This window comes from Columba livia, chromosome 8, assembly GCF_036013475.1.
Source record: "Columba livia isolate bColLiv1 breed racing homer chromosome 8, bColLiv1.pat.W.v2, whole genome shotgun sequence".
NCBI lineage: Eukaryota > Metazoa > Chordata > Aves > Columbiformes > Columbidae > Columba > Columba livia.
Window position 1 is genome coordinate 3,767,539 of NC_088609.1, and position 15,766 is coordinate 3,783,304.

Sequence of the window (15,766 nt, forward strand, 5' to 3'; positions counted from 1 at the left end):
TTAAAAAGCTGGCTCAAATGCCTACTTAAGCTATGGACTACACTAATACCGGGCTTGAGATCATATTCATTGTTAGTCGGTGCTGAATTATAACTCTCAATAAGGATGACAGTTCTGTTTATTTCTCTCCTGCATTTTACTGCTGTTACGCTATTAAATCCATGAGACTCGAGCACTTTTTCTGCTCTGCAGCATGGGCAGTACCTTTGGGGCCCCTGTCCCAGCCCCACGGAACAGCTGCAGCGGCACAGGCAACAGTGCAGGTTAACAGAGCCACATCTGGCTTGAAGTCCCACTGCATCTCCGCTTACTGAGAAGCCTGAAGACCTGCTGTGACTCGGTTCTGTGTGCGGTTACCCTGCACTGCAATCAGCTGGTACGTTTGGGAGGAGCAGCTTTCTCCTTCCCCTCTCCTAGGAGCAAAGGTCTGCTGTAACCAAGATGAAGGTTAAGTACAAATATAAAGTGGGATAGCTCTCCCAGGTGTCTCTTTAAACCGCCTTCCCCCCAAAAAAACAACCAAACAAGAAAAAACACACAACTTTTTTCCTTCTTGATTTCCTTAGAAAGACAAGAAATAATTAGAGGGGATTACTGTACCAGCAGTGACAGAAAGCAGTAGCACTTGACTAAACATTCATAAAACCGTATGCTTTGCCTGCAGAGCTAGCCTGATTTCTCATCTGGTACCTGGCAGAAGCATCACATCTTCCTGCAGTGATGACAGCATTTTCTCTCAAGCTGGTTTGTATGGGTCAACCGCTTACAGCTTTCAGACGTATTTTTGTAGGCAGACTTTAACCGTAGTACATGCTCCCTTGGAAGACGTCTGTCCCCCCCTAAACCACAAGTTCAGTGGCAGTGTGTGGTAAGGCTGCAGTGCAGTGAGGATAAGGACAAGGTCTGGGAGGAGGCTGGGGCTCCAATATACTGAGAAGTTGAAGTGGGAAGCTCTAGGCTCTGTCTCCTTGTTACCAAGTGATTAGCCCCTTCATCTGCAGTAAGTGAAACCTGTGCTAAAGCAGCTAGCACCTGTTGTTTTATCACAACCCCCTCTGAGTGCAGAGCACTAAACTGAAGCTTGCAGCCCTGGCTGCAGCTGGAGAGGTGCATTTTTCCTGCCTTCCCAGCCTAGCATGCTGCTAAGGAACAACAGGGGGAACACCAACTGAGAGCAATTTAATCCGTCAGAAGTTAAACCAAAAACCAGAGTAAGGAACTTGCTCCCCTTCTGATTAGTTCTTGATGGAAGAACTTCAAAACTTAAGGGAGAACAAAAGCTGGGTTAAATGAGGAGTCCTCTGGCTCTATCCACTGCCCCAGGCCAACTTCATCTTCTGGCTGTGAGCTTTAGAAGATTTAGAAAACAAACTCTTCACTATTTGAAGCGGCACTGATTTCCCACTGAGGTACAGTTTATTGTGGCAGTCTGGCAACCAGGGCCCTGCATCAGCATCTGGGTTTTTCTCTTTCTTGAGCATCCAGACATAAGCCATGATGTAGCCAGTCATGAACGCATCAAAGCCAGCTCGGTGTGTGCCCCCCTGCGAGGGCGGACCAGGGCTTTCCTTTTCCTTTTCTGCAGCACACGCTGCTTCAGTCTCAGGGGTGTCTGGGTGGTGGGCTGAGCCCACCCCAGGGGGAGCCTCTGACTGCCCCTCCACCTGGTTGCTGTTGGAGGCATTTCCCTGGGCAGGAGGGCTCGCAGCAGCTGCTGCCTGGGCAGCAGTTCCTTCAGCACTCTCCAGATCCTCTTCCTGTTGTGCGCTGGTGTCTGAGCTGGCCTCTGGTTCCATGTCCATGGACTTCTCCTCCAGGTGCCTGTCCTCACGGTTGGGTGCCACCTCTGTAGCAGCTGCAGGCTCACAGCAGCTCTGTTTTGCTGGGGGTCCCTCTTCCCCATTCTGCGCTAGATCCATTTCTTTCCCTGAGCCTTCCTGTTCAAGCGCCTTTGCAGGCTCTCCTGTGTTCTTCCGTTTCTTCCATCTGTGCTTCCGTTTCTTCCGCTTCTCCTCCCAAAGCTTGTCGTCCTCATCAATTATGAGGTCAATATTATGAGACTGTGGACACTTCACCCCTTTTGGACACCAGCCATAAGCCTAGGGAGAAAAAAAGAAGTCTGTAGCCACCAGCCTTGTGGTTAGAACATCTTATCACCCCTATGGAGGGCTTGTGGGGCTGTTCAGGAGCACCATGTCCAGTCACAGCCCCACAGCACACAAGAGAGGCATTGACAACTGCAGCAGGGAGCTGACAAGATGCAGCAGAGGCCAAGGAAGGTGGGCTTATCTGCCTGGAGAAAACAAGGCGAAGGGCATCGGGATATCTAGTTGCTGTTGGCTAAACTCTTCTTAGGGGAGCACAGGGAAAGGTGAAGTGGTAACAGTTGGGCAATTCTGACTAGAGATAGGAAAGCTTTTTTCACAATGACTGGTCAAGCACTGGAACAGGTGTTCAGAGGGGCTTTGTAATCTCTGTCCTTAGAGATTTTCAAAATTCACCAAATAACACCCTGAGCAACATTGAGATGGTGGTTGGATGAGAAACTTCCAGAGTTTTCCCCAACCTATGTTGTTCTGCAACATCTGGAAGAGCTCCTTTTCTCCCCGAAGCATCTGTAACCAGTTACAATCGGACCAGACGGGCTCTTTGTTTACTGCTGTAGCAGCATCAGGACTCAAGATGCTGCGGATCACACTGTACTACAGTCCCAGACACGCTAGACAGGTAATAATTTTTATACCTCATCAAGATATGGGGGAAGGAAGAGGTGACATTTAATGCTCTGAGCATAAGCCAAATTAATTTAGAACTTGCAACCCTCCCAAGACAGCAATGGGTACTGCAACTCATACCATCCCACTATTTAGGGGCAGAAAATCTCTTTTTGAATCTCTGTGTCTAATGTAACCTTTCCTACTGCTTCCAGCTCTGGTCACATGTGGCTCTTCCCACCGAGCTAGGAAGGAAGCTGGGATCCACGTTACTTACCGAAAATTTCTCACAGACAGGTACTTTATTTCCCCCTCCCACGTTGTGGCATTCTTCTTCCAGGGAGCAGTGGCGATAGTCGATGTAATGGGACATGTTGGCCGGGTAGTTGCAGAACTCAACGGTGATGTGCTGGCTGCTGGAGTCCTTCAGCTTGCAGTTCTCCCGCTTGCTGGAACAAACAACGCACAGAAGGTACCACAGTGTGGAGCTGCTGCAAACATGCTGCTCTCCACCAAGTCTCAGCTCAACCTGTTTTCCTGCTCTTGTGCTCTAGGCAGCTCAACAGCCTGCTGGGGAGAACAGTTTTGGTAAGGAGCTGCTTCTGTGCGGATTTAAGGGTCGGTTTCTCTTAAGCCAACGCACAGGCAGGAACAGCAGTGTCAGGTGAAGCTACGGGAGGAGGAGACCCATAGCTTGTTTTTAAATATCCAGGGCACTACGATATGTCTTAGGCCTCATAATGTTAATGACAAAGAAGAAATGCCCTAAAATGAAGTATTGAGTAGAATATCAACCAGCCACCACCCAAACAGGTCAAACCTGGGCAATGTAGACAAAAAAGAAACATTTTCCATCTAATGGGAAAAGAACTGTGTTGTCCCAACAGCGAGCTAAAAGGCCCAAAACCTTGGGAAGGCTATGTAACTCGAATTGTGAGTTAAAACATTTAACAGGCTGGTTTAAAATAATATTTTCATCCTGTCAAAACAAAGCACACTCATGTTTGAGAACAGCTATCCTGAGTGTTTTTAGACCTGTCAAAATGGCATTTCCTGATACAAAACAGTCACTAAAAATACCATTTCTCCTCTGCACAGAGCATGACTTCAGTTAAATGGAGATTCCATGGGCTGTATCACTGCCAGGGGCCTGTTTAGATTGTGTGTGGAGTGCAGAATGACAGGCCAGACTCGACAGGTGAAGCAGATGGACATGTCTGCTTCTACCGTGTCTGCCTAGAGGATGTCCACGAGGAGCTGGGGGCAGGAGACAAGACAGGACACTTAGAAGGAACACGATGGGAACTGTAGCTGCTGCACACAAGAGTCACATGTGGGATGTGTGACACAGCCGGTTGGTGTCAGGAGGTGCAGGGACCGGACCGCTTGCCCTGTAGCTGCCCCATCCGTTACAACAAGCAGACCCTGCAGGCACAGTGTGTTTGCACCTGCTCTCTGAGTGTTAAGGGTCTTTTCTGTGTGTGTTCCTCCTGTGGCACTGCTGGCCCACGGCCAGACAGCCAATCAATTACTTCTCAGTTAGATCAGGTTACCGAGTAGTCAAAACTGCTGCCAGCAGAAGACTGAAATCCTCTTTTGGCAGCCGCCCACCACACAGATATGGCTTATTACAAAATGCACCCAGCACCTGTCGTAGAAATGGGAGGAGCCACAGGGAAGAGTCACCTGGAAAGCACCTTTCTTCACTCATGGGGATAACACAAACACCCATCCCCCTTGCCTTGAAAAACAAACAAAACGTTGACACTCCCTTTGTCTTTACTCCCATAAGCTTTAACTACCAGAACACTGCTCACCATTTCTTGTAAGCGTACTCCAGGTAGGACGCTACAAAGCGAGTCTCAAACTCTGAAGCGTATTTGGTGTCGTATATTCCTGCTGGAAACATTTCTGAGAGGTCAGCAGTGAAGGTGCCGAGGCTGTCTGGGAGGTGCGCGTAGAAGCACTGGTACAGGAAGACCAGATCGATCAAGCCGTTGTGGAGAACGAGAGGCTTCTTCGCTCGTATGAGCTCCAGAAAGAAAGTCCGAACGCTCCGGCTCTGGTTCTCATTGCCCTGCAACAGGAAGGATTAGTCAATGAGCCTTATGTAGCACTTGTCATCACCCTGGGAAGTCCTCAGAGCCTGCTGTAGCAGCATAACACTTACAGCTGTGAGTTGCTCTGAATGGAGGGTAAAATAGCTGGAAAAGGAACTACAACAAGTGGCAGACTGGATCTAAACCAGCAGAGAGATGAAAACGATAATGCTGCGCTCGAGACGCCGGTGTGAGCCCGTCTTCACTCGGCAGCTGCGCAAGGCAGACACCAGCACCCTCCCCAAGGAGCGGATCACGCTGCGGTGTCTGAAGGAGAGTCGTTCTGTACCTTGTCGTTGCCCTTGTGGTACGGAATCCCCTGGGAGTACTGCTTGTTGAAGTCGAAGCCGTGCTGCACCAGGAACTGCACCGACTGCGGTTCCACCACGTAATCCTCCATGCACAGGAGCGTCAGGTTGTAGATCTGGCAGAGATAAGTGTTCTCGGCCTGTGGAAGGGGAGCAAGCACAGCGACACAGGGACACCAGTCACAGGGAGCTGCCCAAAAAGCCGTCGGCAAGCCCACGGAGCACGGGTGGGGTGAACCCGGTCTCCCAGCCCCCGCTGCCTCCCCGGAAGGCGGGAACAAGGGGAAACGGCCGCTCCGCGCCCCGCACGTACCTTGTCCGGGAGCTGCTTGAAACACGCGAGGCCCAGGGACAGCACGGAGCGGGTCCGAGCCGCGCTGCACACGGCTTTGTACCGCTCCTCGATGCACCTGCGCGGCGAGACAACGCGGCTGACGGGCCCTGCCCCGGCACCCCCGGGGAGCTACACCCGCAGGGCCAGGGGAACCGGGGAACCGGCCCCGGAGGGACGCGCCGCAGCCGGTAAATCCACCCCCCCCACCGACCGGGCACTCACGGGCTCAGCAGCGACTTCCTGGCGCCGAGGCCGCTCAGCTCCTGCGGGGAGACACCCGTTAGCGGGCCCGGCCGCGCCGCCGCTCGGCGCCGCCGCCCCCGCCCCGCCTCACCGTGTCCACGGCCACGAAGGTGGCGGAGCGCAGCGCCAGCAGCATGGACGGCCACAGCTCCGTGAAGTTGTCGCTCTGCACGTCCACCACCGGCACCCGCCGCGCCATGCTTGCCGCCGCTCTCGGGGCCTCCGCCGCCGCGGCTGCCCTCCGCCTGCCCGCTGCCGCCGGCCGCCCCGCGCGCCCCCGCGCCCCGCGCTGCCTGCCCGCGCGCGCGCACCCGGCTCTTGTCCGCGCTATCGGGATTTTTTCTCTTTTCTAAAACCTGTTTTCAGCTGAAATTTATTTTTTAAGTAAACGGGCGTTTAGTGAGGGCAACCCATTCGGGTCCTTGGGCGCGGCCGCTGAGACCGGCGGGAGAAGGGGCGGGAACAGCCTCATTTTCTCCCCCAGAGCGCTGATTGGCTTCGGTGCGCCGGGAGGTCCCGCCCTTCCCCGGTGGCCTGAGGGCGGGAGGGAGCGAGCTCGCACCTCGCTCCGATTGGCTGACGCGCAGAAGATGGGCGGGGCTTCCCGGTCTGATTTGTCCCCGCGCGGGGGCGGGGCGCGGGAAGGGAAACATTTTCCCGGGAAAGCCTCACGTGGCGCCGCCGCCCCGGGTCCCAGCGCCACCGGGAGCGGCCCGGCCATGAGCCACCTGCGGGCAGCCGCTGCCAGGGGGCTCCGGCGCAGCGGCGGGACGGCGGCGCGGCCCGCGGGGCAGAGCAGGAAGGGCGCGTCGCCCCGCGGAGGTGCTCGGTAGCGGGAGGGCTGGGGGGAGCGTGGGGCGTTCTCTGCGGGGTACGGGGCCGCCGGTCTGGGAAGTCGCTGCGTCCTCGTAAGGCTCGGTGCTTGTCCACACGGCAGCGGCTCTGCCAGGCTTCCGCCTCTGGCCAGGCGGTGCTGCAGTCGGGCTCTGCAGCCCTTCTCCATCCCCGGCCGTGCCCTGACCCCGCGCCGCCACCCTGGCAGGGACCTCAGCTCCGGTGCCCGCTCCGCCGCCCGCCCAGCACCTCTTCAGCGACCCGTCCGAGATCGACACCTTGCGCGGGAACCTGCTGGCTTGGTACGACAAGAGCAAGCGGGACCTTCCCTGGAGGACGCTGGTAAGCGGGGAGGCAGCAGGAGGTGCTGTAGTCGGGAATCGCACCGTCTGCCTTAAGGGGGTGTTGCTGAGGTGACCGCTGCATCCTTCCCTACGCGATGCATCCTTAGTGCATGGAAGTGGAAGAGGGTGTTGGAAATGGGAGTGTGCGCCCAGCTGGTCCTGGCAGTTCCGTGGTGTGTGGTCTGTAGCCAGTCCCTCCGTACGAAGAATAAAGCGGGACGCAGGGTGAAACTGCACCTCTCAAACACAGCATCCGAGCCTGAGCACTTTTCCCTGGTAAACTTGGTCTAGTTGTATTTCAAGCTTGTTTTGTTCTGCCTTGGCGGTACCCTGCAGCACGTGCTCCATGGAAAAGGTTTTCTGTCTATTTGCTTTAAGCCCACCAAGCGTTTTTAGCAGAGCTGCCCCCTGCTGTGTGCTCGGCCTGGCAGCGGCTGGTTGGGGGTGCTGGGGGGTGTGTCAGTTTTACTGCAACATCTGTCTGAGTGGTGCTGGGAGCTGCACGGCCCCTCTGTGGCGTTTAAATCTACTTGCATTTGCTTCCCACGCAGAGGGGTTCGGGTCTGGGACGGCTCCTCTGGCGTGACTTTTTTGAACCTGGAGGAAGTATTTTAATGCAGATTCCTACACAGTGTTTAAAACACAGCACAAGTAATTTTGTTTTATACGCAGGTCCCCTCTACAGTGGGGTCCTGTGTCACCCTGTTTCTCACACCCCATTTTCTTCCCCTTTCAGGCAGCAACTGAGCCGGATGCCGACAGACGGGCGTACGCAGGTGAGGGGCAGGGACTGCGCCCCGGCGTGCGGGGGGTGCCCCGCTGCGTGTTACCCCCAATGTGGATGTGCAATATGGCCGTGCGAAGAAACATCGGCTTCAGTTGCCATCCTTGGAACAAGCACCTGTGGGGCAGCACGTGGGGAAGCTGAGGGGTGGGAAGGGGTCCCATGGGCTGGGTGCTGCTGCAGTGCTTGTAGCCGGTGCTCGCGTGGCCACGGTATGGGACACGGGTGGTGTTGGTGCCCCTGCTCTGATCCCTGCCCTGCACCCGGCAGTGTGGGTGTCCGAGATCATGCTCCAGCAGACACAGGTAGCTACAGTGATCGACTACTACAACCGCTGGATGCAGGTGATTACTCCTTACAGAGTCCTGTGTCCACAGGCGTCCCCTTTCCGAGACCTTGTGCCCTGTCTGTAGCAGATCTCCAGCTGCAGGGCACAGCTCTGCTTGTCCCTGACTTGTCCCCTTCCCTCTGTACCACAGAAGTGGCCGACGCTGCAGGCTCTGGCTCAGGCGTCCCTGGAGGTGAGTGTTGCTGGGCTGGTGCTCTCCCTGCTCTCGTGGATCTTCATCTAACACGGCACCGTGTCTCTCGGAGCAGGAGGTGAACGAGCTGTGGGCAGGACTCGGCTACTACTCGAGGGGGAAGCGTCTGCAGGAGGCAGCGAGGAAGGTGCCCTGGTGCTGGGGTGTGGGGGCATTTCTGGATCCCTCTGCAGCCTGTGGGTCGGTGCTGGCCCCCGTCTGCCTTGCCTCGCTGGGGCTGTGTGCTGCTGCCACAAGGGTACAGAGGCTGCGATCCCATCTCAGCGTGGGTAAAATGGGTTGCATGCTGCACCCTGACTGCTCCCCTGATCTCAGCCTGCTCTGCCAGGTGGTGACCGAGCTGGGGGGACAGATGCCCAGGACAGCTGAGGAGCTGCAGAAGCTGCTGCCGGGAGTGGGCAGATACACAGCAGGAGCCATCGCGTCCATCTCCTATGGGCAGGTGAGAGCGGGGTGTCGGTGGCTGATGGGGACATGTCTCCCCTCTTTGCCACTGCACCCCACTCCTGGCAGGGTCCTGCTGCTGGTGTCACAAGCCGGGGGCTCCCCAGGGCTGTGCTTGTTCAGCCTGGAGTAGAGAAGGCTCTGGGGAGACCTTATTGTGACCTTTCAGTCCTTAAAGAGGCCTGTAGGAAAGATGGGGGCAGACTTTTTAGCAGGGCCTGTTACAACAGGAAAAGGGGTGATGGTTTTAACCTGAAAGAGGGGAGATTCAGGCTAGGCATGAGAAAGAAGTTTTTTTTATTATAAAGGTGGTAAAACACTGGCCCAGGTTGCCCAGGGAGGTGGTAGATGTTCCATCCCTGGAGACATTCAAAGCCAGGCTGGAGTGGGCTCTGAGCAACCTGAGCGGGGTGAAGATGTCCCTGCTTGTGGCAGGGGTGGCACTGGATGAGCTTTGAAGGTCCTTTCCAACCCAAACTGTTTTATGATTCCCTGTGGTGTGTCTTGCCCACTGCCCAGCTTGGCCTGTGGATCAGACCCATGTGTGTCCCCGTGTCCTGGGAGCGCTGCAGCTCCCTGCCCGGCTTGGGGCACGGGCACCTCCTGGTGTGGTAACTGCAGCTCCTGCTCCCAGGCTACCGGTGTCGTGGATGGGAATGTGATCCGGGTCCTGTGCCGCCTGCGGTGCATCGGTGCCGACTCCAGCAGCCCGGCCGTCATCGACCGGCTCTGGTAAGCGGAACACTCCATCCTGCTCCGAGCTGTCTCGACCACAGCTGTGTTAGCTGGTGGCTGAGGGCAGGATCACTTGGGAGCCGTGGAGAGCTGAGCTTGCGAAGGGAGAGGGAGATGGGGTGCAGGAGTGTTTAGGAAGCTGGTGCTGCTGAGAGTGATGGAAAAAGAACCCGTACTGCCTCTGCCAGCGTGGGAGCATCCCCCATGCAGGCAGGAGGCAGGCAAAGGTGTCAGGACCTCCCTGCACAGAGACGCACGCTGCTCACTGCTGTTTTTCCCAGGGATATGGCCAATGCCCTGGTAGACAGGAGCCGCCCAGGGGATTTTAACCAAGCCCTGATGGAGCTGGGGGCAACGGTGTGCGTGCCCAAGGCCCCGCTGTGTGGGGAGTGCCCTGTGAGGCAGCACTGCCGAGCACGGCGCAGGGTAAGTACAGCCCCAAAATCTGCCTCCTTCCTGCCTGCTGGGGGCTGCCGGCTGTCCCAGTGGGGTGGCAGAAGGTCACCCTAGGTCCCCTTTGAAGCTTCTTACAAGCCATCCCTGTCCCAGACCAGTGCGGCGAGCTGCTGGGCCAAGTGTCACATCCTTCATCCTCACCGGGTGCCGGCCCCGAGGGGTCACCGTGCATGGGGACAAGGTGGGCTGGTGGATGAACGTGTCCCCACTCCTGTTGCAGGTGGAGAAGGAGCTGGCCTTTGCCTCTCAGAAGCTGTTTGGAAAACCTGCCCCAGTACCTGATGTTGAGGATTGTGGTAGGTGCCCGGGGGGATCTCTGTTGTGTCTTCAGGTTTGGGCCCCGTGGTGACCGTTACATCGATGTTTGCAGGTTTTGGAGACTGTCCCTTGTGCCCACCAGCCACAGAGCCGTGGGACAGCAGCCTGGGGGTGACCAACTTCCCCCGGAAAGCAGCGAAGAAGCAGCCGCGGGTGGCACGAACAGCCACATGTGTGCTGGAGCGGAGGGGCTGCCACGGCGCCCTGGAATACCTCATTGTGCAGAGACCCAGCTCAGGTAATGGGGCTGGACGGGAGGGGGCGAAGGCACCGCGTGTCCCCTTCCCACCTGCACGAGGGACAGAGCAGCTGGAGAGAAGGACGCACTGGCGATGCGCTTGCTGCTGGGGTGGGGAACGAAGCCTCTTGGGGCTGCGGTGTGGCTCAGTGTCCCCAGATGTGCCCCTTGCCAGCTCACATCCCCACCGCGCCCCCTCCGCAGGTCTCCTGGCCGGGCTCTGGGAGTTCCCCAGCCTGGCGCTGGCTCAGGGTCTGCAGGAGGAGCAGCAGAGGGAGGTGCTGGCAGATCACCTCCAGGCCTGCACGGGGCGGCCTGTGGCAGCTGGAGACCTGCGGCTTATCGGAGAGGTGAGCCTGGAGCTGGAGGCACACACTGTGAGCCCCCTGTGCTCGGGGACAACGTGGGGGGAAGAGGGACCCCCTTTCCTCTGTCACCCCTCCCAAGCCCTGTCCTGCTTCTCAGAGCCCTGGCAGACGCGGTGCACTCGTGAGGCAGCTGGGCAAGCAGAGCATCCCCTGCGCCTGCCCATTCCTGTGCCTTCCCTTCCCCCCGCAGGTCATCCACGTCTTCTCTCACATCCACCAGACGTATGTGGTCTACTCCCTGCCCCTAGATGGGGATGTGACCCTGGACCCTGCCTTATCCCCATCCCGCTGGGTGACAGAGGAGGAGTTCCACACCTCAGCCGTGTCCACAGCCATGAAGAAGGTACCGAGGGGACCTGGGCCTTATTCTCCCTTCCCTCCACCTCCCTGTGGCCTCAGGCATCCCCCCAAACTCTGTGTGCTGTCCTGGCTCCAGGACCCGGCTGCAGTTCAGCTCTGGGCTCTCTTGTGCTTCCTTCAGGTGCTGAAAGCATGTGAGAAACAGCATGGGAAGGATAGCGACCATGGCAAGGTGGGCATCGCTGGAGGGTGCACAGCCCCAGGAGCTGCCCCACGTTGCTGTGGGCCCTGGTGTGCAGTGCTGGAGACCCATGGGCTTTGGGGTCAGGCCGTGGACCATCCCAAGCCTGGGACAGGGCTGAGTCTGGGTGGCTTTGCCCTTGTATGTCCCCAATACCAGGTACCCCCCTTGCCTCAGAGGTGATCCCTGGAGGGTCTCTGGGGTTTGGCTTGGCCTCAATGTGTCTCTCCCACAGGCCTCCAAGCGGAAGCGGGGGGCAAAGCCGCAGGGAGCAAGCAGCACCCGCCCCGGGACACAACTCTCCCTCCGTGCCTTCCTCCAGGCACCCACGTCCCTGTGACAGCTCCTTCCACAGCCGAGACCACCAGGGACCTGGGCTGTGGTGAGTCCTGCCTGGGGCACGGGGCTGGTGTCCCCTGTACTGCTGTGTCCCCAGCCACAGCCCTCTAACGGTGTCTTGCCCCTTGCAGGAGTCCACTGGCTCCCTCGTGGGACTTGCGCCTTAAGGTGGCAACTGCAGTCCTGGACGTGACCTGGAGCCAGGCTTGTCCTCCCTGCTCGGCTGGAGCCCTCCCGAGGTGATTTGGTTGATGTAGTCACCGCTCTGGCGCTGCAGACCTGGCAGCAGGGGTTTCTCTCCAGCGGCTGTGGCTGCATCGGTCCCACAGCCCTGTCCCCAGCTGCCCGCATGCCCTGGCCTGTGCTTGTCGCCCGGCCAGTGGCTGCGGATACTGCTGTACCCTCCTGGCCTGCAACAGCCCTTTTTATCCACTTCTTTTTACTGAACCTGAGCCACAGGCTTTCTAATAATAAATCTCCTAAAGTGTGTGGGTTTTTAAAGTGACTTTGTCTGTTACACTGTGCTAAGCTGGGGCTGTTGGGCAGCCTGTGGTTGAAGATGAGGATGGCTGTCAGGATGTGCACACCTGGGCTGAGGACAGCAGGGATTTCTTGTTTAACGCACCCATGAGCGTTAACTACTGGTGACCCCAAATAAGGCACCCATATCCTCTGGGCTTTTTGCAGGGTTTTATCCCCCTTTTTTACCATTTCCATCATGCTGTTTCCCACTGTGTTTGTGCTGTGGCTTTCCTGGCCATGATGCACAGTAACACCCTTGCAAAGGCACAAGCTCAGGAGGTTGTTCCCAGGGATTGCCAAGGGTTTTCCTCCTTCCCAGTCTTGTGTCCGTTCCTGGGGCTGGCGGGGACAGGGGACAGCCCTGGGGGGTGTGCAAAGGGGCCAGTGGCCTCAGCTTAAGGACTGCAGGTCTGGGGACAGCCTGCCCTGAGGGGTGGAAACGGCTCTTTCATCCTCACCTGGCACTTGGCGGGTCTTAAATAGGAGAAAAGCAAATCGAAGCAGTGCTTGCAGGTTAATTCTTTAATTGAGATGAGCGAGAGGCCCTCACTTGCCCTGCACAGGGGCTGCCTGTGCTCTGTGTGGTAACTGTTGACAAGCTGTGGTGTCCGTGGCCCCTGGTTATCCCTCCCCTCATCCCCCTACATCGGGGAGCGTTGCTCTGACAGCAGTGTCCTCAGCCATGCTGCAGGCATAAGTCTCATTAGATTAAGATGAAATTGGGGCAGAAAGTTCTTCACATGAGGCTGGTAACTCACTGGGAACCCAGGGAGGGGGAGAAATCACCCTCCATCCCAGAGCTGGCTCCAAGTAACCTGGTGTCACGCTGAAGTTGGCCCCGGGTTCACCTGGGGACCTCCCTTGGTCCCTGCCAACCTGTGCCACACCACAGGCACTGGCTGGGATCTCTGCAGCAGCATGTTGCTCCAGGGTTGGGCCGGGGAGGACAGGGAGCTGAGGGAGGAGGATTGAGCTGTTGCCGCTACTGCTGCTGGTCCATATAGACCTGCACAGCTTTCCACAGTGCCCGTATATTGCCTTCCCCAAAGCCTGGTGCTCCCCGGCGGTCAATGAGCTCCAGGAAGAAGGTCTCCTCGGAGAAGATGGGGTGGGTGAAGATCTGCATCAAATACTCCTGGGAAGGGCTCTGTGTGCCATGAGCACCAGGATGGCCCTTGTCCCCCGGAGCCGTGGTGTCCAGCAGGATGCCCAGCTCTGCCAGTGTCTGGGGGTCCTGCCCAGCCGCCCGGATCTCCTCCGCTTTGCCCCCCTGGCTGTAATAGGTGATGGGGGGTGTGAAGAACTGCACGCCCCCCTGCTGCAAAGCCCTGGTTGTGGTGATGATATCGGTGGTGCAGAGGCCGACATGCTGGATCCCGGCCCCACCGTGTTGCTCTAGGAAGGTGTCGACTTGGTTGGCACCATCTTCTGAGAGGGACTCGGCGAGGACGAGCTTGCAGCCACGTGCCGGGGAGTCCTGGGCGTCCTGCAGTGCCAGGAGCAGCATGCTCACCCCCTGCCCACCCAGCACGTACCCCTCGGCCGGCCTCTCCTGTGGGTTCAGCAGGAAGCGGCGGAAGCCAAAGCAGCGCTGGTACCAGTCCAGAGCGGCCCGGGTGCCGCCCCGTGGGCAGACGTATGTGATGTGGTCGAAGTGGGTGATCTCAATGCCGTCCCTTGCAGCCGAGGGGGCTTCTTGGATGGGCTGGAAGCCAGGCAGGAAGGGACCCCGGTAACGGGATCGGTCCAGAAGGGTATGGCTGACATTGCCCACAGTGGAGCTTGCCACGCCATAGGTGACAGAGCCCCCATCATCCCTCACCTCGGTTGGGGGCACTGGCAGGGAGCATCCCTGGCTCTGCAGATGCTTGCAAAGCCCCGGCACATCATCCACCTCGAAGCAGACATTGGAGGCTGTCCCCAAGGTCGGCCGGGGGTCGATGTCGTAGAGGAAATCGTGGGGAGAGGTGCCGGTGGGCCCCGGAGCCAGGCGCTCGTTGATGAGGAAGACGGCGGATCCCCGTTGCAAGGCCAGCTGCCGGACCCGCGGCGTCTCCCGTACGGCCACCGGCTGGAAGCGGAAGGTGTTGGCCAGGTCCTGGGCCCAGCGCTGCCTGTAGGGCAGGTGGAGGGAGATGAAGCAGGGGCGGCTCAGCGAGGCTGCCATGGCTGGGCAGGCTGTGGGGAGGATGGACGGGGTCAGGGGGTTCAGGAGCCATTCCCCCACCTTGTACAGAGCCTGAGTGCACCCGCATATACAGGCATGTAAATTTGCACTCCTCAAGTGCATGTATTTTAAATAAACAGGTCTCATAGGCCAATAGGCTCTTTGCAGGGGCACCTACATTCGGGACTGGCTGCAAAGAGGTGCCTGAGGATGCCAGGTGTCTCACCACCCCTTTGCTATGCTGCCCTGCACCTGGGGTCACAGAAGAGGAAAGGTCTGAGGCTTGGCCACAGTGGGTCCCCTCTGGAGCCACGTGTCCCTCGGGGGTGCCACAGGGAGGTCAGTGGGGAGCCCGGGTGCGGGAGGTGTGCTGTGTGCGCAAGCAAGACTGTGGGGACAAGGGTTGTAGGGGGGTATGTCCTGTACCAGCAACCAGGAACATGGACTTTGGGCTGGTAAACACAGAACAATGTGCTGGTTACAGCTAAAAGGCTCCTGTGCAGCCCCAGTGCTTGTCAGTGGTGTCCCACAAATGGCAGGGGAGACCAGTGGGGTCACAGCGAACTGATGTGCCCTTCGCTTCCCCAGCAAGGACAGTGTGGAGCTCAGGGCAGTGACCTTGCCCTAGAGACACGGAGGGTGAAATAGATGGGACACGAACATGCATTTGAGATGGGGGGGAGACCTGCTTAAATACCCGCTTCCACCTGCCCCCACCAAACGGGCTGTGCACTGAGTGCTACCTGCGTGGGCACAGGGCTCTGCCAGGCTGGGGAGCAGCCCCAGCACCCGGGCACCCCATCTGCCGGGCTGGGGAGCAGGGGGCCCAGCGGCACCCCGTCGGGACCCCCAGCTGCTCCACACCAGCCTAGGGAGGGGGGCAATCCTTGCTGGGGCCGCTGCGCCGGCGAGCACATGGGCAGGGGCCGGTGCTCCCTCCCTCCGTCCGTCCCTCCTTCCCTCCCTCCTTTCCCAGCTGCACGCTGTGTGACCAGCATAGCTCCCGCCCTGCTCCCGCCGCCCCCTCTCCCAGCTGCGCCCCCGGCCCCCCCAGTCCTGCAACCCCCCGCAGGACCGGGCCCCGCCTGCGGCTCACCGGGGTCAAGGCTGCGGGCGAAGGGGATGCCGGACGGGGGCCGGCCCTGGAGTTCGCTCCTCCCCGGCACGCAACGGGCCGCAGCGGGACAGGGAAGCGGGTTGGCGGCGGTGGGGATGCTGCACAGCAACCTGCCCCCCACGGGGAGGAACCGGCGGGTGCTGTCCCGGGCACGGACGGGCCGGCACACGCAGCCGTGCCGGGGCGGGGCGGGGGCTGCTTCGGCACGTTCAAAGCCAGGGGCCGAAAGTTTGTGTTGACCCCGGCGGTGCCGGGCTGTGTCTGCACAACAAAAAGCTGCCCAGGCTGATAACCGCAGGCTCGGGGATGAGCAAAGGGG

General features: G+C 58.6%; 3 protein-coding genes across 12 annotated transcripts; 1 reads left to right on the top strand and 2 right to left on the bottom strand.

The window, feature by feature from the left end:
• Positions 1–100: 100 nt before the first annotated feature.
• TOE1 (target of EGR1, exonuclease) lies at positions 101–6,016 on the bottom strand. The gene is made up of 7 exons (XM_065071544.1): positions 5,790–6,016; positions 5,678–5,718; positions 5,435–5,531; positions 5,103–5,261; positions 4,532–4,791; positions 2,992–3,163; positions 101–2,099 (listed from the first exon to the last, which is right to left on the bottom strand). The coding sequence occupies exons 1-7, from the start codon at positions 5,895–5,897 to the stop codon at positions 1,308–1,310; spliced, it is 1,629 nt and encodes a 542-aa protein (XP_064927616.1). The 5' UTR covers positions 5,898–6,016; the 3' UTR covers positions 101–1,307.
• On the top strand, positions 5,498–12,130 carry MUTYH (mutY DNA glycosylase). Of its 10 annotated transcripts, none has more exons than XM_065071537.1 (17): positions 6,025–6,527; positions 6,741–6,874; positions 6,984–7,152; positions 7,613–7,652; positions 7,931–8,004; positions 8,140–8,181; positions 8,258–8,440; positions 8,531–8,644; positions 9,281–9,378; positions 9,663–9,807; positions 10,058–10,133; positions 10,208–10,393; positions 10,598–10,743; positions 10,952–11,104; positions 11,243–11,461; positions 11,538–11,684; positions 11,773–12,130. In XM_065071537.1, exons 3-16 carry the CDS (start codon positions 7,012–7,014, stop codon positions 11,640–11,642), a joined length of 1,722 nt encoding a protein of 573 aa, XP_064927609.1. In that variant the 5' UTR covers positions 6,025–6,527; positions 6,741–6,874; positions 6,984–7,011; the 3' UTR covers positions 11,643–11,684; positions 11,773–12,130. The 10 variants fall into 10 exon arrangements, with proteins under 10 accessions (XP_064927605.1, XP_064927609.1, XP_064927607.1 ...); XM_065071535.1 differs by having other exon boundaries at positions 6,025–6,520; XM_065071540.1 differs by having other exon boundaries at positions 6,057–6,520; positions 8,258–8,329; positions 11,243–11,293.
• A 540-nt stretch (positions 12,131–12,670) lies between these two features.
• On the bottom strand, positions 12,671–15,582 carry HPDL (4-hydroxyphenylpyruvate dioxygenase like). Its single transcript, XM_065071541.1, has 2 exons — positions 15,427–15,582; positions 12,671–14,341 (listed from the first exon to the last, which is right to left on the bottom strand). Exon 2 carries the CDS (start codon positions 14,328–14,330, stop codon positions 13,146–13,148), a length of 1,185 nt encoding a protein of 394 aa, XP_064927613.1. The 5' UTR covers positions 14,331–14,341; positions 15,427–15,582; the 3' UTR covers positions 12,671–13,145.
• Between the last annotated feature and the right edge of the window lie 184 nt (positions 15,583–15,766).